At 38.3% G+C, this 22855-nt stretch overlaps 1 protein-coding gene across 2 annotated transcripts in view; it reads left to right on the forward strand.

The window, feature by feature from the left end:
* Nucleotides 1-21095, forward strand: part of LOC122112555 (protein POLR1D-like) — a 50185-nt gene extending 29090 nt beyond the window's left edge. For both annotated transcript variants that reach the window (XM_042685389.1, XM_042685390.1), the window contains exons 2-3: nucleotides 2414-2488; nucleotides 20676-21095. In XM_042685389.1, coding sequence (XP_042541323.1) covers nucleotides 2414-2488; nucleotides 20676-20925 — 325 coding nt within the window. In that variant the 3' untranslated portion in view covers nucleotides 20926-21095. The remainder of the gene's footprint in view (nucleotides 1-2413; nucleotides 2489-20675) is intronic.
* Nucleotides 21096-22855: the final 1760 nt, after the last annotated feature.

A 22855-nucleotide genomic window follows, 5' to 3' on the forward strand; every position in this document is an offset into this window, starting at 1 on the left:
TGGGTCCATACTTGACTTCTCTCTGTAACACACATACATATATACATGAGTACAACTGCTTCTTGTAGGTATGTCCCACCTCAACACGGTGGGAAGATATTTTCAGGCTCTGATTTCTCCCAAAGTTGCTCAATCTCAAATAATAGGCACTCTCTTAAGATGATACCTGGATATAGCTTTTCAAGCTATCAGGAGCAACGAAATGGATTTCTTCTCCAATATTAGTCTACACACAGAGGAGAAGTCACATCACACGCAAATCCCTCCCCTGGATTTAAAGCTTACAAGAATGGTGTGTTTATCCTGCACTTAGGACTGCAAATCTGTTGTTAACAGTGCTACCTGGCTTACATTGTGCTTTTGGCCAGGGTTGGAGCTGGAACCTGCAGGCTGCTACAAGCTTTCTTTTCTTTGCATAGTATTTCTGTTTCTCTCTTCAGCTGTCTTGTCACCACTTCAGTGACTTGTGATTCTCCTCATCTTTTCCTTTCTTTGATATCTTGTCTTCCTTTTGTTACTCTGGGTCTTCTCATTCATGGAATCATGTGGAAGAAGCCTTTGTTCCACCATTTTATCCAAAACCCTCCTAATTTTAATATTTATCTCTCACAACAATATTTAAGTGAGAGATAGTCATCTTTCTATATTGCTACTCACAACATCTTTTACGGGAGTTTATGTATAATCGAGTCTTTTATTATTATCTTTAAGTAGTTGTACAAAAATGTTCCTATTCTACAAAACAGTATATAAGTACAAAGTGTCTTACAACATTGTCACCCATCTCTCCTAACCCATCCCTTCTCTCACTTTTTTTCTTTAATTAAGTGATTACATAAATTTCACATATTTCACAGTATTCTGGAATAGTGATACTTAGTTAAAGTCACGAACACATTTTAACCTTCACAAGGCAAATTGTCATTATCATGGTCTACACAATTTGTGAATTCTATGAGCTTTGACAATACAAGTTATTTTTTCCACATCAGGTGATATTTACATTTCTTTCCTTTTGCTTAGTATAGATAGATAGATAACTGGATAACTTTTCTGGGATTCAGAAAGAAAGTATACTGATAATACATATTCATTATAGAAGATTTAGATAAGAAGAAAAAAACACCCAAAACATAAATAGGATTATCTGTACACTTTATAGCCAGCTTTATATATTATTTTTCTTCTCTTACTAATTTCTTTGTCTTCTTGAACTTGGGGCCTGGGTACTCTTGCTGAGCTTTTTTTTGCTCAAGGCTAGCACTCTACCACTTGAGCCACAGCTCTGCTTCTGGGTTCTTGTTGTTGTTGTTGGGGGTGGGTAAGTTCAGTAGTTTATTGGAGATCAGAGTCAAAAGTCTCACAGACTTTTCTACTAAGGCAGGCTTTGAACCACAATCTCAAATCTCATGCTCCTGAGTAGCTGTCTGGCACAATCCACCATCACCTGGCTTTATTTTCATTTTTAATGGCTGTCTAATTTTCCACTTAAATGAATATGGTATGATTCATTTAACCCATCTTTTATTGATAAATATTTATCTGCTTTTTCTTTTACTATTAACAAGTAGTTTTATGAATATCTATGTACATATAGGTTTACATACTTATTTGAATATTTTCTTAGGAAAATATACAGCTATACAGTAAATAAATATACAGCTATACAGAAAATGTACAGCTATACAGTTCTTAAAGCTTTTTATCTTGGTGTCAGATTGTTCTTGCGATATTGCTTTAGTCGCCATTAGTAGAGAAGTGACTACTCATTTTTTTCCTCACTCAATCTTTGGTGGACAGAACCATTTATCATTGTTTGGTTAATTGGTATTTCTTCAAGTAAATAATAATTAATTCTAACGTTAAATAGAGATATACATATCTATATATATATTTGGTTGTTCATATCTCTGGTTATTTTTCAAAGAAATAGGATAGGAAACAATCCTTGAATTAAAGATACATAACTTCGCAGACATTTCTAGTTCAATGTTTTTTCTAGTCATATTTTTCTCATCTTATTTTCAATGTTTTATTTTCCTTAAAATGAAAGTTTTTCTCTTTCATTTTTGTATTTGAAGCTGTTGACCATCAAAAAAAAAAATCTTGGGGGCTGGGAAGGTGGCTCAGTGGTAGAGCGCTTTGCCTTGCATGCCTGAGGCCCTGGGTTCGATTCCTCAGCACCACATAAGTAAAAAGAAAAAAGCCGGAAGTGGCGCTGTGGCTCTAGTGGTAGAGTGCTAGCCTTGAGCTGAAGAGCTGAGGGACAGCGCCCAGGCCCAGAGTTCAGAGACCACGACCGGACCCAAAAAAAAAAAAAAAATCTTGCCCTAGAAAATCATATACATTAGAAATAATTTCCTTTCCTAAGAGTATGTGGCTGCATCTCTAATTTCTTCCTTTTTTCCATCAGGAAAGCTATAGAGGAGCTGTTAAAGGAAGCAAAACGTGGGAAAACTAGAGCAGAAACAATGGGACCTATGGGTTGGTAAGTTCTTGAGAAATCTTTTATAAAACTTAAAGAAATATTGAAAAGCCTTGAGTGTAGACATCAGTATATGACTCTAACATAAAACCCAGAGTTGAGTGTGGAATAAGAATGCTGCTGAGGGCCAAATGCTGAGGTGCTCTAGAGTAGTGGGGTGTGAAGAAAATGTGTGGTAACAGGTTTTTGATCACTTTAACTCACAGATTCTAAAAAGAGGTATCACTTGTGTGAGAACAATATTTTATTAGTGTCCATCATCTTCAAATTTGTTTTAATTATAATTCTTAGTAAATTTTAAATTGTTTTTAATTTTATCATATTTTAGTTATGTACAGTTCAGTCATAGAGCTAAAGTTTAACTTGAGAATTCCTCTACAAAGTAGAACTTGTTTAAACTTAACAATATAAACAAAGGAAGGATTTAAACCTTAAGAACTAATTTTACTATTTCAGACATGTCTTTAGTAATAGCATTCAGTAGACTATTGAATAAAGGTACTGACTTTAGATCTTTTATCTACATTGGAATAGTGCAGACTATTTAAAATTGAGTAGATGGGGAAAGAGTAGAAAGTAGATTTCTGATCATACTTAATTTTGTAAAGAAAAATTAATCTCTAAAAATGAAACAAATAGATCTAAATTATCCATTAAGAGGATATTTTTGTCACAGAGAAACTGCTTCTTACAGGAATCTGAAATATGACTATGTTTACAAAAAGTCAGAAAAGAACTCATAATATTAATATTGATGTCCTCAAAATATTATAAGACAAAACAATAAAATATTTATTTCTTTTTTTCATTTTTGGGGGGGGGGGAGGGAGTCCGGTTGTGGGGCCTGAACTCAGGGCCGGGGCGCTGTCCCTCAGTTCTTCAGCTCAAGGCTAGCACTCTATCACTTGAGCCACAGTGCCACTTCCGGCTTTTTTCTTTTTGCTTATGTGGTGCTGAGGAATCGAATCCAGGGCCTCATGCATTGCAAGGCGAGCACTCTACCACTGAGCCACCTTCCCAGCCCCAATTTATTTCTTAATATAAATACCATGACTTCCTGTGAAAAAGAGATTCAGATACAAAAGCAAAGAACTAAAACTTGGCTATAATTTTAAATTTGGATTGGAAATGTTGATATAAAGTTCTGCTAGATTTGAGAGACAAAGCTTTTTCTTAGTTCTGGTACATAGAAAAACCCCAGAAACAGTAACCACATTGCTCAGTAGCAAATACATTGTATAAATACCATTTCATACTGAAATATGACAGGGATCCTTAGAATAATAGCTGATTGCAAATCTGAAGGAATTCTTGGAATTTAGGCAAACTGAAAAAGTTAATGTTTGCAAGACCCAAGACAACCTTCACTTCTTAACCTACTACAAGTTCAGATTGTGCGTTCAAAAACTACTTTCAGCTTTACTAGTTCACTACAAGTACTCACTCAATTCACTGAAATCTTTTTTTTTTGGGGGGGGAGTCCCATCGTGGGGCCTGAACTCTGGGCCTGGGCGCTGTCCCTCAGCTCTTCAGCTCAAGGCTAGCACTCTACCACTTGAGCCACAGCGCCACTTCTGGCTTTTTTTCTTTTTGCTTATGTGGTGCTGAGGAATCGAACCCAGGCCCTCATGCATGCAAGGCAAGCGCTCTACCACTGAGCCACCTTCCCAGCCCCCTCACTGAAATCTTTTATACTCATGGTTGCAGATTATTACAGGGTAAGGATACAAATTGAAATTAGAAAAATAAGAGACAGAAAGCAGTCTTGAGGAAATCAAAACAGGGAGCCTCTGTTGTTTTCTCACCTGTGGAATCACAGACCGCTGTGATAGATGTTTGTATATGGAATGTTGTTGAGGAGCTTTCCTGGACTTCAGTGTTCAGTTTTTATTGAGACTCCAATATGTGGATATACTTGTTTGCTTGATTGATTGTTTACATCGTTGATCTTGGTTTCCAGGTTGATCAGTATCAAGTAGCCTAAAGTTGTTCTTACCCTGAATCACATGGTTGGTCCCTCTGGCATAGTCAGCCCTCAGCTGAGACTAAGTTGTGAACAACCCCACCCTAAAAAAAGACATTTCTATCAGCATGATATAGATTGCCTTCTAGGAGTGAAGGGCAAAGATCAACCCTGATTTAGGCAAAGCCAAACTCTTTAATACATAGAAATGTAGAAGAGGAGCTAGAAAATCTTGGCACACTCATAAACAAAGAAACTGTCAAAGACTAATATAATCAGGTTAGAAAGTTTTAGGAGCCAACTTGAAAGGCCTCCCACTAGTCAAAGAATATTTGGATTATCAAAAAATACAAAACTATGATTAGAGAATGACATAATCCTAGAAACTCGGTGGAGATTAGGAAGTTTGTGGATAAAAGTCAGCCAACAACCCTCCACATAATCACATACCAAATTATTTTTTTTTTGTTTTCAAATTTTTTAAATTTTTTTATTGTGAAAATACTGTACAGAGGGGTTACAATTACATGGACAATATAATGAGTACATTTCTTATCAAGCATTGTAGCCTCCTCCTTTGTTTCCCCTCACATACCAAATTATGACAGCAAAAACAATAAAAGTAAGACCTCCATCTGAACAAAACCAGTTAGGTGTGGTAGCTTGGACTTACATCTGACCTAGGAAGAAGGGTATAGGTAAGATGGTAGAGTTCTGAGGCTTAGCTAAGGCAAAAAAAATATGATCCTATCTGAAAAATAACCTAAAGCAAAATTTGCTGGAAGTAGGGCTTAAGTGGGATAGCACTTGCCTATTAAGCTTAAATCCCATTACAAAAAACAAACACCAAAACGCTAATATTAAGACACCTAAACTACTTTAAGGGTCATAAGGTTAATCAATCATAACAGCAGTTCTTTCTGAAGAATTTGAGGAAAACAAGTCACTATTCACAAAACTGGTGAATAGGAACAACATTTATCCTTCAGATTACCAGATAATGAAATAAAACTTCTTTATAAGAGAGTATATCTGACTAAGCATAATGGTTCATCCTATAATCCTAGCATTGTAGAGACTGAAACATGAGGAGAAAAAAAAACTGTATGTAGAAGGATTACAGAATAAGATTGTTAACTCAATGTTAATAAGGCAAACAATCCAATTTAAGAACAGAAAGAAAGGTTGAACAGATACTTCAAGGAAAATATAGGATTGGCTAATAAATACTATAGAAAATGTTCAAAGCATTAGGTATCAGAAAGATGCCAAATAAAACCACAGTTATTAACCACAGCACTTGCTAAAATGGTGATAATTTTTTTTAAGGGAGTTTTCTATGAGTAAAGAAGAATGTATGGAACCATTGTTGGTAGAAAAGTTAAAGTCATATAGCCACTGAGAACAGGTTAGCAGTTTCTTACAAATACATAACATACAGAATCTTCTTTTTAACAAATTACCAAAAAGAGTTGAAAACTTGAATCCATATAAAAGTCTGTATTATAGTGTTGTGACAGTTTTATTCATAATAACCCTAAACTAGAAACTACCCACATGCCTATCAACTGATGAATAGATAAACAGACTGCAATTTTCTATCTACAAACCTAGTACTTCTTAACAAAAAGAAATAGGATACATGCTACATTTGTGACTCTTGAAAGCATTGTGCTAAGTGAAAGAAGCCAGACACAAAACATGACGCAGCGTATGACTCCATTTATGTGGCATTCTAAAACCCAAAACAGATCACTGTTTGCTAGGAGATAGAAAGTTGGAGGAAAGGATTTATAGCAGGTTGTGGTAGTAGTTATGTGACTTCATACATTTGTCAAAATCCATAAAACTGTCCACTTGAAACAATAAAATCTATTGTATATAAATTATACCATTATAAAACTGATTTTTAAAAGCAGTGTCAGGGATGGTGGTATTTGCTTATAATCTCAGCACTTGAGAGAATGGACAGAAAGATTGTGAGTTTAAGGCAATTCTAGGCTATATAGCCAGAGACCCTACCTCAAAAATAAAAGAAAGAAGGAATGTAGTTCAGTAGCCAAACATGTATAGTATGCACAAAGCCTTGTGTCTTGATCTCCAGCAAAGAAAGGTCAGGAAAGAAAAATAGGAGGAAGAGGGAAGAAGGAAGGGATGGGAAAGAAAGAAAGAAGAGAAAGAGAAAGAATGAAAACAAGTAGTATTATTTTACAAAGCCTTAATGACAGATTGGATCATCAATGGCTGCTAAGTCTTATCAGGTGAAAGCTGGTGAATTCTGCTGAATGGGCTGAGCTAACACTTGACTACATTGACGAATCATCTTCACACCACAAAAATACAATAATGACAGGTGCTGGTGGCTCATACCTGTAATCCTAGCTGTTCAGGAGGCTGAAGTTGTTCAAGGGCAGTCCGGTCACAAACGTTTACAAGACACCTTCTCCAAAATAACCAGCATAAAGGTAGGCTGTAGTTATGATTCAAGTGATAGAACACCAGCCTAGCAAGCAAGCTGAGCGATTGTGAGACCCTAAATAAAAAGACATTCTTATCTTTCCATTCAGTGAGGGAAGATGTTATCACTCATGAAGCATCCTTTCAAAAATTAAAACTGACTCTGATCGTTTATAGTTAAAACTACTACATACAAAGAAAAACATTCTAAATGTTACCATATGCTGCAGTTACCACAAACTAGAGAATTCTACCAGAGATCCCAGTGTTTTTAATAAGCAAATTACAGGGATTCCTTGAAATGATGGATTTGAAGCATGTTAAATAAAATGTATATATTGTTGGGATTTTTGTCTAAAATAACTATAAAAAGACATGAAACAATTGGGACATTTGTTTCTAAGGAGTTAATGTTTTTCTTTTTTAGGTATGATAATAGCGTTGCCATTGTTCTGATTTTTTAAAACCTATAATATTTTAGAAATTCATTCTGAAAGCCAATGTAGTAGTACACACCTGTAATCCCAGCATTCAGGATGCTGAGGCAAAAGGATCTGAAATTGAAGACCAACATGAATTACATAGCAAGTTTCAGATCAACCTAAGCTATATAGTGAGACCTTCTCTCTCTCCCTCTCTCTCTCTCTCCCTCTCTCACACACACACACATTCATTCTAATATGAATTAATTTATATACAGAAATTAAATAATATAGTATAAGTGAGTCAGTTTGTAATGTATGTAATCTTAGATTTAGTAACATACTAGCTCCTGAGAGGGTGGTTAGGGTGCTTATGAAAACAGAGTGGGCTAATGTGCATGAAAATACCCCACATGGTATGTAGCAGCTGGCAAATATTAGAACTATTAGTCAAACTTGCTCTTCTTTCCAATTTTCACCTGTCCTTTACAGAAATAAGAAATCTCTACTAATGTGAATCATGTTAGTACAGATTTGTTAGGACAGGGTAGTTTGGGTTTTGGTGGAAGGCAGGGCCTTCAATGGGGCTTACAGAAATCCAATCGGATACTTCACATGGAATGATCAGCGTAGGACTAAATCATTAATGCAGATTTTGAGAGTGAATAAGAAAATGCAAATATGACTTGCTCTGTAAGGAACAATAAAAAAACTGGGGGAGGACAGTTATTTCTAGGCAGCTCTCCAGATAGAAGTCATTTTGTCCTGACAACATAGGACCACTTAGTGGCTTAGCAGAACTTTCTGATAATAAAATCCCTAGTATATCAATGCCAGACCTACTTCCCCTGGATAGAGTTGCACTATGTACAATCTACTTGAGATTTGTGGGACTATTGATGCACCATTTGTATAATGTCCCAATTGGGTTAGCAGTTCCACAAGTTATTGGGGACCAAGCTCCTTACAGTTTTTCAAACTTCCCATCCATAAAGTATGACTCTCCTATTGTGGTAGCAGTATTACATTGACAGTTTGTTGCAGTGTTATTTTGGTAGCTTGATATGTGAGCTTCATATAATTCTACCAAAATAGCATTATGGTATAAATATGGTATAAATAACTATATGGAGTTCACGTAGGTACATGTAGAAAAGGAAGAAATATTTCAATAACCTCAGAAAAATGTAATTATTCCTTTTTTGCTGTTATACTTCATCCAGACTTTGCAAGGAATTTCATCTAATGGTAGATTCCTAACATTTATTTTCAATGATGCAAACTTTTCATATTTTATATAATAAAATCCCTTACTCTCCAGTGAACATGGGATTTTTCTACCCAGCTTGGAAAGTATTTGGTACCTGAATCATAAAGATTTTCAAAGTGCTGACAGATGTCATTATATAATATATTTTAAAGCCACATTTCTAAGTATCACCTCGGATCTCATCAGAAAAGTCTAAAATATTAAACTGTCAAGCTCACATTTTTCCAAAATTGTAATTTTCTTCTATTCAAGGGTGACATTGAACCAGATGCATTGTACTCATAAACTGATAAATTGAATTGCAAGTCGTCTGCACAACTACTTAAAGATAATATTTTTAAATTTTTTACTCATTATAAAGTGCCGGGTTTCTTTTGGCAATGAGTACTGGGCATTGTGTACCTTAAAATGATAGCTCATCCATGTCTGAATAACCAACCAGTTCACCTTGTAGCACAGTCACACAAGTACTTTCCCTGAAGCAACCACCGTACTTCATAAGTAGCAGTACAAGTACTTGGTAGTGAAGAATGCAGTGACTACTGAAACAGTTTGATGTCACCGTCTTGATTCTTGCACAGTTTTGTCACTTTTGTACCATCAGTGCAAATGTCAACCTTGTATAAAAGTAACATCAAAAACAATGAAAATAGCTTTGACTTTGTAGATGCCTTCCTGTGATCTGGAGGAAACGGGGTCTACAGAACGTACTTTGAGAACTGCTTTAAAGAGGTTCCAAGAAGCCAGTAAAACAAAGCAAGAAAAATAACAAAGCATTGACTGGGAAAGGAAGAGACAGAAGGGTCTTCTGTTAAAGATGGAATGCCTACCCATAATGGTTCACAAGATAAGCATTCTCAGTAGCCAACTCAGTACTCAGTAGCCAATTAGAAAATGTGATGGGACAAGAGGAATTTGTGTACACACACACACACACACACACACACACACACATATTTCTGTTATATGTGTAATCTGCTCATATATAATACACAGTGTATTTTTGTTAAGCTATTAGTAATTACAGATATTTATATTTCATTTCCATGCATTCCAACATGCAGATTCCAAAGACATCCTACTACCTAGATGCATCCAAGAAAATGCAAAATAATTTCATCATCTAAAATCACCAAAATGGCTTATATAGGTAGTTGTTCTCTCTCTCTGTTTTGTATTTTTTGTTAGTTTGTTTGGAGGCTTTAAGAGCTAATTTGGATCCAGTCAAAAAATGTCCCACACTCTGGATTTGCTGGCTTGTGTTTTCATAGTTAGATTTGGGTTAAACATTTGGGGCAAGAATGTTAATAGAGATGAGAAGGTGATTTTTTTTTTTTTTTTACATCTGAATGCCTCAGCTTAAGAGGACTTAATGTCAAGTTTCTCTTAGTCAAGATGGTTACCACCAGATCTCTCAGTACTTTTTGGGAGCTAAACTATATGGGAAGAGAAATGAGATGGGAATATTATATATTCTGGTATAACATTTCTTTAAATTTATAGAGAGGTTAGTGACCCATGTTTTTAGAGCAGGTTAATGTGTAGTCAGATAGGGTCATTTGTATAACTGGAGAAAGGATAAATTGTTCAGTAGGGAGTGCTGCATTCAGTTAGCTATCCATCTCTAAGAGTAAAAATTAATTCCAGAAAGACTAGAAAGCTAAATATTAAAAACAAACTAGTTTTGGGGGGGAAAAAAAGAATAGATTGGTTTTTTGGCTAAAATGGGGCAGGAACTTAAGACCAAGCATACAGCTTAGAAATTTGAAAGAAAGAACTGACAGATTTGACTGTAAACTTCTACATAGCAAAAGATGCTATGTAGAAAAGTATGTAAAAAGCTAGCTTATTAAAAGACTAGCAATAGAATTGTTGCGGTTATTTACCATAATAACCAACAAGGAACTAATTAATAGCCTTCATTAAAAAGCCCCTATAAATCAGTTTGTAAAAAGGAAATCATACATGCATGCACAAAAATGTATATATACATACGTTTTTTAGAACAAAACTACAGATGACCAATGAACAGATAACTAATGAATGTATTAGGCACTTTAGCAGTTCTAGGTAACACTATCATTCAAAAACATCGATAAGCAGAGTGGAAAGATTTCTGCTCTCTTAGACTTTAAAATCTAAGAGGGACAGAAATACATGCATAGATTTTAATATTCTTAAATAGCAAGATTCCATTTTTTTGTACCCATTACACTGGCAAAAATTGAAAAGCAACAATGTAGTATAAGCAAGGGCATGTGGCTAGTAGCACTGTTGATTACAGGGAGTGGTATAGTTTTCTCTGCTAGCGGTTTTCTCTACTAAGACATAGAGTCACAGTTATTATCTGTGCTTTTCCTTCTACCTTGTGTGATCTCTCCCAGTAATCTCTCTTAATAGAGCACTACATAATAAATGTGACACGGTGGGGCTGGTGTGTAGCCCAGTAAATACTAGCCTAGCGTGGATTCAATCCTCAGTACCAAAAAGAGAAATGTATATAGACATGAATGCTATATTATTGTAGCACATTTTTGAGAGCAAAAACCTGAAAACAGGCTGGGCAACAATCAGGAGGCTGAAGCAGAAAGTTTGAGGCAATGTTCTGCAGCAAAACTCTTATCTCAAAACACTAAAAATAAATAAATAAATAGAAATAGTTTCTATGTACATATCACAGTCTCTATGCCAAATAAATGATGATACAATCTACTGTGGAATACTATACAGCCACTGAAAAGAATTGGTTAGTATATGAGTTCTTGTGGCAAAATGTCTAGTACACGAGAACTGAGTTGCACATTAAGATGCATAGTCTTCCACTGGCCAGGTTGGAAGAAGATGTGAAATGTAATACATACCAGAACTTCTGAGAGAAGATGCTCTTGACAGTAGTAATTGCTAATGAAAGCAAGAGAACAGGAAGGAAGAAGATGGAAACAGCCAATTTCTACCTGCTGCTTGTTTTACAAGTATATTCTGTGTATAACTTAACACAGATGTTTAAATGAGAAAAAAAAAACCTCTGGAGAGGAATTTAAAATCCAGGTCACCCACTACTTAATCCACCCTAGGAAATTGTAATAAAGCGATCAAAGATGACTCCTACATCTTTTTAAAAATCCCCCAGAAGGATCTTGTGAACCAAGTATGGGAATTACTTTCTTAAAGAAGCAGCAAAGCCACACACAGTTTATCTCATTAGAAATGAAAAAGGAAATTATCTGCTTCCTTTGAGGGGTTAGTTGGGGGTTTGGGTTTGGGGTTTCGTACAGGAAGTTTTTCATTATAATATATCTATATATGCATCCAATGTATCCTACTCAAACGCACTCCCTCTGTCACCCCCTTTCTTCAAACAATTTCAACAGGTTTCATGTTCTATTTTCATGCGTGCAAATAAATTCAACTTTTGTTTGTTTTTTTTCATATTTACATTTGTGTATGTGTGTGTGCATGTGTGTGCACTACTCCTGGGGCTTGAACCCAGAGCCTGGGCGCTGTCCCTGAACATTTGTGCTCAAGGCTACTGTTCTACCACTTGAGCCACCACTTCACTTCTGGCTTTTTTGGTGGTTAATTGGAGGTAAGAGCCTTACAGACTTTCCTGCCCAGGCTAGTTTTAAACCACAGTGCTCAGATATCAGCCTTCTGAGTAGCTAGGATTATAGATATGAGCCACCTTGTATGGCTCCATATTTACATTGTAACCTTTTGTCTTTGTTGCTCTGTAGCCATGTTTCTCTGAGTAGCTGGTAACTCCAAGGGCACTTGATTTTTTTCCTCAGCAACCTTTCGTGCAGCACACTTCATAGATACAGGTTATAAAGGAGATCCAAACCCAGCTTAACTCTGCTTTCTGTTCATAGTGCTGGGACAAAGAGAATCTGCCTCATATTCTGCTGATTTTAGGAGAGCACCTACTTTCTGTGTGTGTGTGTGTGTGTGTGTGTGTGTGTGTGTGTGTGTGTGTGTGTGTGTGTGTGTGTGTGTGTGTGTGTGTGTGTGTGTATAAACGTATGCACACATACCTGCTTGCCCAAATATATATGCACAATTGGATCACCTGGAGAGCTTCAAAAACTACTGATGCATGCACATTTGTAAAACACTTAACTAATCCTGATTGAAAAGAACAGTACCAACATGCTCTGTGGAATCCATAGTAACCCTATCCCATGGCTCTGCACTGAAAGCCTGGCCAGGTATCCAGGCACCCATCCCTGCACAGATCTCAAAGTAACAGGCAATCCATTGCTCTCTAGTGGGCCATGGCCTGTTTTTCTAAGCATATAAAAAAATTAATTCCTAATTTTAAACAGAGCTAGAGTTACTAAGATTGTTTCATATTAGATGTTCCATAAGAAAGATATTACAGGGCTGGGTGCTGGTGGCTCATGCCTGTAATCCTAGCTATTCAGGAGGTTGAGATCTGAGGACCATGGTTCAACCAGCCCAGGCAGTAAAGTCCATGAGACTCTTATCTCCAGTTAACCACCAGAAAACTGGTAGTGGAGCTGTGACTCAAAGTGGTAGAGCACTAGCCTTAAGCTAAATTCAGGTATAGTGCCCAGGTTCTGAGTTCAGGCCCCACATGCAACAGAAAATAAAAGAAAGATCTTAATTAGAAGTTGGGCAGGTGTCAGACTGAGGCTAGTGAACTAAAGAAAATGCAAGTGGGATGCCCTTTTCTGTTTTCTAGAGAAAGAGACCTTTTGGTGCCATATATTTCCTTGGATGTATTTCAGCAAAAGAAATCTATTTAGAAAGCTGGGTGCTAGTAGCTCATACCTGTAATCCTAGCTACCCAGGAGGCTGAAATTTGAGGATCCCAGTTCAAAGCTAACCCAGTCAGGAAAGTCTTTGTGACTCAAGTCCATCTAACTACCAGAAAACAGAAAGTGATGCTGTGGCTCAAAGTGGTAGCGAGCTGTTAGCCTTGAGGGGGAAAGCTCAGCACCCAGGCTCTAATTTCAAGCCCTATGGAAAAATAAAATCTGTTTAGTCTCTTGTTGACAGAGGCCTTGGAAAAGCTGAAATATTGGCTCATATGACTTCCTCTTAGTTAACATAAAGGAATTTATGTGCATAAATTTCAGAACTTTGCCCAGCTTCATTGTCTACAAAGCCATTTTTATTCTTGTCACACTCGTTTTAGCTTATCTCCAGCCCACTATAATTTTTCAGTGTAGTGCCTGTGAAACACAGCCTTTTATTTAGAAAGAATTATATATTGGTATCAAAAGTCCTCAGATTCAATTAAGAGAAAATGAGCCTTCAATTTTTTAATACAGTTGTTTTAGGAAAATGACATTTTGGGGATGCTTTGCCGTATTGGTTTAAGGTCAGTCTGGAAATAAGGAGAAAATTGCTTCCATTATTTTTTCATTGAATGTTATTGACCTTTGGGGGTTCTGGGAATGGGACCTGGAACCTTGCACATATTGCTGACCTACATCTTCACCCTGACATCAGTTGTCGAGGGGACAGGTGGGGGAGAGGTGTTGGGGTGTGTGTGTGTGTGTGACTGGAGTTTGAACCCAGGGTCTTGGGCTCTACTGGTTGAATCATGCCCTAGCCCTCAAGTTGTTTGTTTTGGTTTGGTTTGGTTTTGATTTTGGTTTTTGCCAGTCCTGGGGCTTGAACTCGGCCTGGGCACTGTCCCTGAGCTTCTTTTGTTCAAGACTAGCACTCTACTACTTGAGCAATAGCACTGCTTCCAGCTTTTTCTGTTTATATGGTACTGAGGAATTGAACCCAGGGTTTCATGCATGCTAGGCTACTCTTCCACTAAGCCACATTCCCAGCACTCACTTTTTTTTGTTGTTGTTGTTTTTGTTTTTTTTATTCCCTTTTATTGTAAGGGTGGCATACAGAGGGATTCCAGTTATATAAGTAAGATAATGAGTACATTTCTTGTCGAACATTGTTACCCTCTCCCTCTTTTTCTCCTACTTTCCTTCCTCCCCGAATCCCCTCTCTGCCAGGTTGTCAAGTTCATTTCTAACATAGTATCTTGTGAGCATTGCATTGGTCTACTCTTTGTCCTTGGTCTCACCATTCTGTTATTTCCCTTCCCTTCCCCAGATCAGATAAACGTATATACAAGACACAGTGTACCAAAATCTAAAACGATGACAAAAGGGGATAAACCAAAGGGAAAAATGAAAAGTGGCGGGGGGGGGGGGGGGGGGGGAGGAAAAAAGAAATAACTTCACACAGCACACTAAAAACAAAACAAAAAACAACTCTTGTTTCCATACCTGGGAGTTCATTTCAATTAGCATCATTTTATATGGTGATCTATACATAGCTATTGTGCTATTGTGCTCCTCTGCTAGGACTATCCTAGACATAAACTAATCATTACAAATGAGAGAAACCATGGAACCTATGTTTCTTTGGGCCTGGCGTACTGTTGGAAAGCCAATAATGTTTCCAGACTTTACACAGTCTTTATACAAACGTGGTTTTTCAGTTCAATGAAATATTCACTGTACACCAGTACATATATTAAGAGGCCAGGTGAAGCAGCAGTCAGGAAGGCTCATTCTCCTGACCTGCAGGTTTTTAATCCCCTGGGGCATAAGACAAATGAGGCAATCTCAACACAGGCCTGCCACACTTTTAAAACTAATGAGGAAAGCATAAGGGTCCACGACTCAGGTGGTTCATGGATGAGGCTCTTTGAGTATTTTAGGGCCATAGAAATCTAAAGCTTTCACTTTATAATTAGAGAACCCAAGACCCCAAAGAAGTTTCCTGACACTCCCAGCTAGTGATCTTCTGATGGGTTGGTTTTGCTGTATTGTCTCTAACTTAGTGCTTTACTACACCACCTCTTTTCAGTGTATTATTGTCAGATAACCCAATGAAATGCCAGTATTTTCTCTTTTCTTCCTTTCTACTCCCCCCCCCCCCCTCTTATCAGTCATGGGGCTTGAACTCTGGGCCTGGGCTTTGTCCTTGAGCTGTTCTCAAGGTGAATGCTCTACCACTTAAGCCACAGTACCACTTCCGGTATTCTGGTGGTTAATTGGAGATAAGAGTCTCTTGAACTTTTCTTCCCAGACTCACTTTGAACCATGATCCTCAGATCTCAGCCTCCTGAATAGCTAGGATTACAGGCATGAGCCAACAGTGCCCGGCTAATGCCAATGCTTTCTGCCCAAGCATCCTTCCCACATTCTTCTCATATCAGTGCATTAGAGAGCCCTGAATGTTACTCAGAACACATAACCCATGTAAATGACCTGTTGTGCTAAGGGAACCAGCAGCCAAGGACTAGAACCTTATAGTCTATCCCTGCAACTGGCTTCAGTACTTGCTTTTAACCTTTACCTTCCCCAACCGTGTTTTTCTCTTTAGTTTTCTAAAGAGATGCGCTTTCTGATAGCCTGGTCCTGGTATTTGTCTCTACTGCAGGGCCTAGCATAATATCTATGTATGAAAGATGAACAGATGTTTTTTCAGTGAAGAAATATTTTACATATAATTTATATGTATATATACATTCCCACATACATATATATGTTAACTATTTTGGATTACAGTACAACATACAGTACTGAGGACGTACAGTAATAATACCCACTGTAAGCCTCAGGACTGTTACATAGAGTAAGGGTTAACAGTTTAGTAATGAGACTTACAGAAAACACTATGAACACATTGTTCCAGTGGCCCCATTTGATTGTCACATTGGAACTATAGCACCATTACTGACTCTGGTAGTTGTGGTGGCATTAAACAACAAAATGAATTGTAATCACTATAGCATCAAATAAAAACTATTACTCAGCTTTATGGAGAACTGGGAGGGTCACTGAGCCTCTGCCTCAGCCTTCTGAGGGATTCTTTTGGACTTGCATCTACAACAGTGCAAAGAATGCCCAGGATGGAAGGTGGGATGTTTGCAGTTATAGGAATGGATTTGGTCATAAAATAAGAGAATGATATGGAGCGGGGAATGGAGTCTTGCTCAAACATGTCTGAGTCACAATTTCCCAGTGCCTAGCATACCTCACATATCTCAAAGTCATTGTGTTGATGAGTTCTCTACCCTTGTCCATATCTGTTACTGTCCTGGGCTAGCCATCCTTTATTGGCTTGGAGTGTGGCTTTGCTCAGCTTCTCCTGGACAGAGCACACTTTCCACTTGTAGTTGGTTCCCTGACCACTAATTGTTCCTCTGCTTAGACGGCAGTGAATATTCCCTGACAGACTGGTGCTGTGAGACTGGACTCTAAAATGGATGAGAGGCAAGAGACTGAGGTAACATTGGTAATATACTGGCACAGGACAGGGTGAAAAGAAATGAACTGTGTAACTTGAGGGTAGGGATCGGAGGGGGAGAAAATGAGGGAGAATGAAGCAAGGGGTGACATTGACCAAGAAGCATTGTACTCATAACCTGATGTATAGAATTGTGTCCCCTTTGTAAAACAACATAATAATTTTTAAATTAAAGGCAGAAAAGAAGTTTAACATAGAATGCTGGATCTTAACTGGCAGTGTGTTATGGGTTCTTTCTAAAGCAATTTTAACCAGTCTCATGATGTTTAAGGTTTGATATCCATTTATGCTGTTAGCACATTAAATCTGGCTCTTCCTGTGTGAGCTAGTATGACTTTTTAGAACCAAAAATAAAGCAACAATAAAAAATAGTCAGAATGAGAACGTCTACTGGCCAGGATGAGCTACAGACAGGAAAGCAGCTGCCCCTCCCTGCCTCCTTGGGCCCCCCTCCCCCCCTTCTCCTCAGTCCCCTGCCCTGGCACACCTGCTGGGGTACAGACAGTGACAGATTTAGTGCAAACACATCTGACAGCCATGGCCTGTAATCTTCCTGCAGGCCCCAGATTTCTGCCTAAAACCTCCTAAGGGGAAGGCTACAGGATGGTTGATGATTTTGTGCCAGGTTTTCATGTCATCTCAAATACAGGAAATGGCAGTAAGAAGGAGCTCAGCAACCCGAAAACAAATGAAGAAAATGAAGTAATTTCCTAACGTGAATGAGCAGAGAGTACTGTCCTAGGGGTAACCTACAGACCATGAGCACGAGCAGAGGCTCAAACTGAGTAGGGTGCTAGCAACCACCTATTGCTTCAGTCTTTAGCTTTACCCTCAAGGAGAGTACAGAGCAATTGAAAATGAAAATTATTGGACGTGGAGCTGTGGCTCGAAGTGGTAGAGCACTAGTCGTGAGCAAAAAAGCTCAGAGAGAGCCAGGGACCGGTGGCCCACTCCTGTAATCCTAGCTACTCAAGAGGCTGAGATCTGAGGATCGCAGTTCAAAGCTAGCCCGGGCAGGAAAGTCCGTGAAACTTTTATAGCCAGTAAACCACAGAAAAATGGAAGTGTCACTGTGGCTTAAATGGTAGAGCCCTAGCCTTGACCTGAAGAGCTCAGGGACAGTGCCCAGGCCCAGAGTTCAAGCCCCACAGTGTACCGTGGGGGGGGGGGGGGGGGGAGGGGGGAGGAGCTCAGGGACAGTGCATAGGCCCTGAATTCAAGCCCCATAACTGACCAAAAGAAAAGGGAGAAAGGTGGGGGGGAGGGGAGGGAAGAAGGGAGGGAGAGAGGGAAGGAAAAATGGAAGGAAGAATTATAGTGGTGAGTGGTAGCCCACTGATCTTTGTACTTACAGAATTGAGATAGCCTGGAAAGGGAAAATATAGCCACTCTTAAGTAGGTACACTGTATACGGTATTTCATTAAAATAAGGCACTTGCTCCCTACAGTTACACCAAGTCAAACTTAGAGGACAGCTAGGTTCTGTGGCTTATACCTGTAGTCTTAGCTACTCAGGAGCCTGAGATCTGAGAATCATGGGTTAAAGCTATCCTGGGTCTCTGCTGCTCCCTACTCTGTGTGAACAGTGCACTCTTTCAGCAGAGTTCCATTCACCTGAGGAAGTGTATGGTTTCACAGGTGTTCTAACACTAAAGGTCACAAAGTCTAATGGAATTTACCTAGAATTACCAAAGCTCCCACTTTGAGATCCTGAATTATTGTCCACTCGGCATAGTCACATTTCTTTGTTTAATTCAGAGAGGAACTCAGCACTGAGATGGCCCACTCCAGTGAAAATATCCTGCTACTGATTCCCAGTACCCTGAGTGCTCAGAAACAGCCTCCTAGAAGAGGCAAAAATAACTTCCCCTCCGGACTACTAAGGTGGTCATGCTGGAGATGGTTTCCAGGAAGCTCGCTGAAGCCCTACAGGGATAAGGGATCTAAGTGTTTTTCCTTCCTGTTCTAATTCATTCCCCTGCCACTTTCTTTGGCCTAAGCATTAACCATTCACAGCAGTGAGAGTTACCTTGGCTTTTTCTTAGGTACTTTCTCTGTCCTTCGAGACTCAGGATCTATTTATTTGCAGCAAGATGTGTTTTTCTCTTTTATTTCCAAATTCAATGCCATTTTTGACTGTCTAAGGTGGTTTGACTTCCATACCATATCAAATGTGGTCACACTAAAGACTGCTTATCTTTCTCTTAAAAACATTTTTTTTAATTCAAGCCAGGCATCTATGGTGTACATCTATAATTCTAGCTACTCAGGAATCTGATACTTGGGGATTGCAATTGAAACCCAGCCCAGACAGAAAAGTCCATGAGATTCTTATCTCCAATTAGTCACCAAAAAGCTGGAAATGGAACTATGGCTTAAATGGTAGAGCATTAGTATCGAGCAAAAAAGCTCAGGACCTTCCTATACTTAGTAGCAAGTACCTTACTTCTTGAGCCATGTTCCTTTTGCCTTTTTCTTAACCTTTTTTTCAGTGGTACCGAAGATTGACCTTGTGCTTGCTAGGCAGGTGTCCTACTTCTTCAGCCAGATCTGCAATCCCAAGGACTACTCATCTTTCATTTATGCAGTTCTAGGCTATGCTTCTTTATTATAGGGAGAGCTATTGATTTGGGTTTAACATGATGGTGCTCCTCAACTTACAGTTGGTGGGATTTCATCCCAATAAACCCATCATAAATTAAAAACAATCATCTACTCTGTCAAGCATAGCTCAACCTGGTCTACCTTAAACATTCTCCAAGACACTTGGGAAAAGCTATCTAACACAAATCTTGTTTTATAATAAGGTTTTAAAGAATTTTGAATTGATGGTCACAGTGGCTCACAACTGTTATCCCAGCACTTAGGACCTGGGAAGTGGAGGCTGGCAAGTTCAAAGCTTTCACATCATAAAGTTGAAAAATATCAGGCGTTGAACTGTCTTTGTAAATTGAAATTTTATAGAAAGTTGGATATTATTTGCTTATATTTAATACATGACTTGGGCCTCAGGATACTCCTGAAATAGCATGTCATTTGTCTTAACAGCTCAAGGGCAGGAGAAAATGTGTGGTTTTCATTTGGAGTTTCTTTTCCAAAATTAAAATCTTTGCTGCACTCAGTAAACTTGAGCCATAAAGTTACTTAATTGTCCACTATATAGAAATTCATCCCAAAAGTGAGTATAAGGTGCCTCCCACACACAAAAAGCACCAACTATTGTCCTGAAAGAGAAAATGTGAGGTCCCTTTAAAACAGAGAGAGAGAGAGGGAGAGATTCTTGCATATTTATGATTTTTCACAGTAATTTATTTCTAGAATATACCATTTAATTACTATATTCAAAATATACCAGTTCACACTTTTGTGCAGCTCAGAAAAAAAAAGATATTTTTATCCTTTGGTAATAAAAAAAGCAAGCCATAAAAATTGTGAATATTACAATCGAATCAGGCATTTATTTTTCAGAAGGTAGTAACTGAGACCATTAATTTGCATTGTGGTCAATACCTGAACACATAAACTTCCGCAGGAAACAGAGTTCCCAGTAAGGAAGGATGATTAACTGGGTTGCAAACAAGGTTCAATAGGGTCCATCTAAGGCATTGTTTTGACTTCTTTTACTCCAAGTTTACACTAGGTGGCATGCAAGGAAAGCTGAACAAACTCAGGAACTTGGCTGTGGAATTCCCCACTTACATAGTAGGGGGCTGAGCCTGGGAGGAAGAAATCAGCACTGTCATTTATGGTGGTTTTCCTTGTCTTCCTCCATTCTCTCCCCAGGATGAAGTGTCCTCTTGCTGGTACAAATAAAAGATTCCTGATTAACACAATCAAGAACACATTGCCCTCACATAAAGAGCAAGAACAAGAACAAAAAGAGGGCAGTAAGGAATCTGCAAAACACCAGGACCAAAAAGAAGCCAACCCGAAAAAGCACAGAAGCCACCCCTACAAGCACAGCCGAGGCCACTCTCCGCCAAGGAAGCGGAGCTCCCGGGACAAGTGCGACCCAAGACCCAGCAGGCGGTGAGGCTGAGCCGAGTGGCAATCCCACCAGCCCAGCCCATCATTACACCTGTGACTCAGTCCAGGAGGACAGGTGGGTGGGAGCTGGCAGGCTGAAAACCTGAGAGTGACTTTCCCAGTAGGTCCCTTGCTGATTTTACAGAGGCTGTTGGTGATGGGCAAAAAAAAAAAAAAAAGAAGAAAAAAAGAAAAGAAAAAGAAAAAAATGACCTGTGACTCTTCAAGAACACCAAACAAAGGAACTTGCTCTGAAGATGTGTTGTTTAAGCTGCTTCAGCAGTATCATGTACATCTGTAGTGTTTTTATTCTATCTTGTTTGGAAGTTCGTTTCAAAACAAACAAATGTAGAATTTAAAGTTTTCAGATTGTTAAAACTAATCCCAGTTTTTTGATGTGCTGCACTTTTGGTCATTTCTCAAATTTTCTCAAAAAATAAAATACTTATAAATCCTATGCTTTAGTTTTTGGAGTATCAGATTCAGTATGTAGAAATCATATGGCCAGTGTCCATATTATACTTTATGAGAAGTTGTAGTCCTTCAAGGAGTGGAACTTACCAGAAAATCAGTAATAGCTCTGTATTTATTTTCCTTTAAGTGATCAATGTGGGACATTCTCAAAATGACTATTATAGACTTATGATTCCACACCAATTGGCAGAGGGTAAAAAAAATTGGCTTTTTTTCTCTATTCATTCTTTTTTTCTCTATTCATTCTCACATTCCTTAGCACATATTTTTCTATACTTGTAGACTTGTAGTATAGGTTTTAAGTGGTGATTTTAAAAGAACTTTTAAAAGGTAAAATATATGTATTTCAGGGCTAGACTTTGTTTAGCTAATGATTGACACTGCAACTTCTAGTATAGCTGTGCCCAAAATTTGCAAGTGTTCACAATGCCTTCTCCAGTTTTTAGTACATGTTTTAACATCAATTTCAAACCTCTATTCCATCATCATACTCAAGAAAATGTTGCAAAGGGCTCTTTCCAGTCCATAAAAGGAAGTGTTTATTAGAAATAATAGAGTCTCAGGGTTGGGGACTGAGCTCAATGGAAGAGCACTTGCCTAGGACGTACAAGGCCCTGAGTTCAGTCCTCAGCTTGGCAAAAACAATAAAATAACAAGCTGAGCATCAATAACTCACATCTGTAATCCTAACAGCTCAGGAGGCTGAGGTCTCAGGATTTCATTTCAAAGCCAACCTCAGGAAAATTCATGAGACTCTTGTCTCTAATTAACCACCAGAAAAAACGAAGTGGCACTGTGGCTCAAAGTGGTAGAGTGCTAGCCTTGAGCAAAAAAGCTCAGAGACAGTGCCCAAGCCCTGAGTTCAAGCCCCAACAGAAAATAAACAGTCAAGGAGGTTATTTTTTTAATTCTTGCTATGATAAAAAGTTAAACGTATCATTTGTTTTTCTAATCTTCATATATACTAGACTCCCAAGTTCGTTATCCTTTTATGATTATAGCCATTATCAAAAGGGATGTTTAGAATGTACCTTTTATCCTCAAAATTAAGGGTCTAACATTACTTACCTTTTTGTTTCATTTTTGGTGGTGGTGGTACTGGGGTTTGAGCTCAGGACATTGTGCTTGCTAGGCAGGTGCTGAACCTGCATGGATTCATGTTCCCCAGACCTCCATATGTTCCTTTCTTTAGAAGTTCTTTAAAGGAGAAATGGCCTACAAAACCTTTAAAAAGCTTTATTCTACAAAAAAATTATTCGATTCTTTCATATGTTCATTAAGAACAGGTATAATTTTGTACACATAAAATCTTAAGAGCAGATTATCCATTTTTGTTCCTTATCAGTCACGTGGATGTTAGGAGAGGGACTACTGGTCCTAAGATCTACACCACAGCTACCACTTTGCTCTGAGGTTAACACTGGGGCACCGCAAGGAGCGCTGCCCTCTGAACTACTACTATA

Source organism: Dipodomys spectabilis, unplaced genomic scaffold (assembly GCF_019054845.1).
Source record: "Dipodomys spectabilis isolate Male_0828 unplaced genomic scaffold, ASM1905484v1 ptg000095l, whole genome shotgun sequence".
Classification (NCBI taxonomy): Eukaryota; Metazoa; Chordata; class Mammalia; order Rodentia; family Heteromyidae; genus Dipodomys; species Dipodomys spectabilis.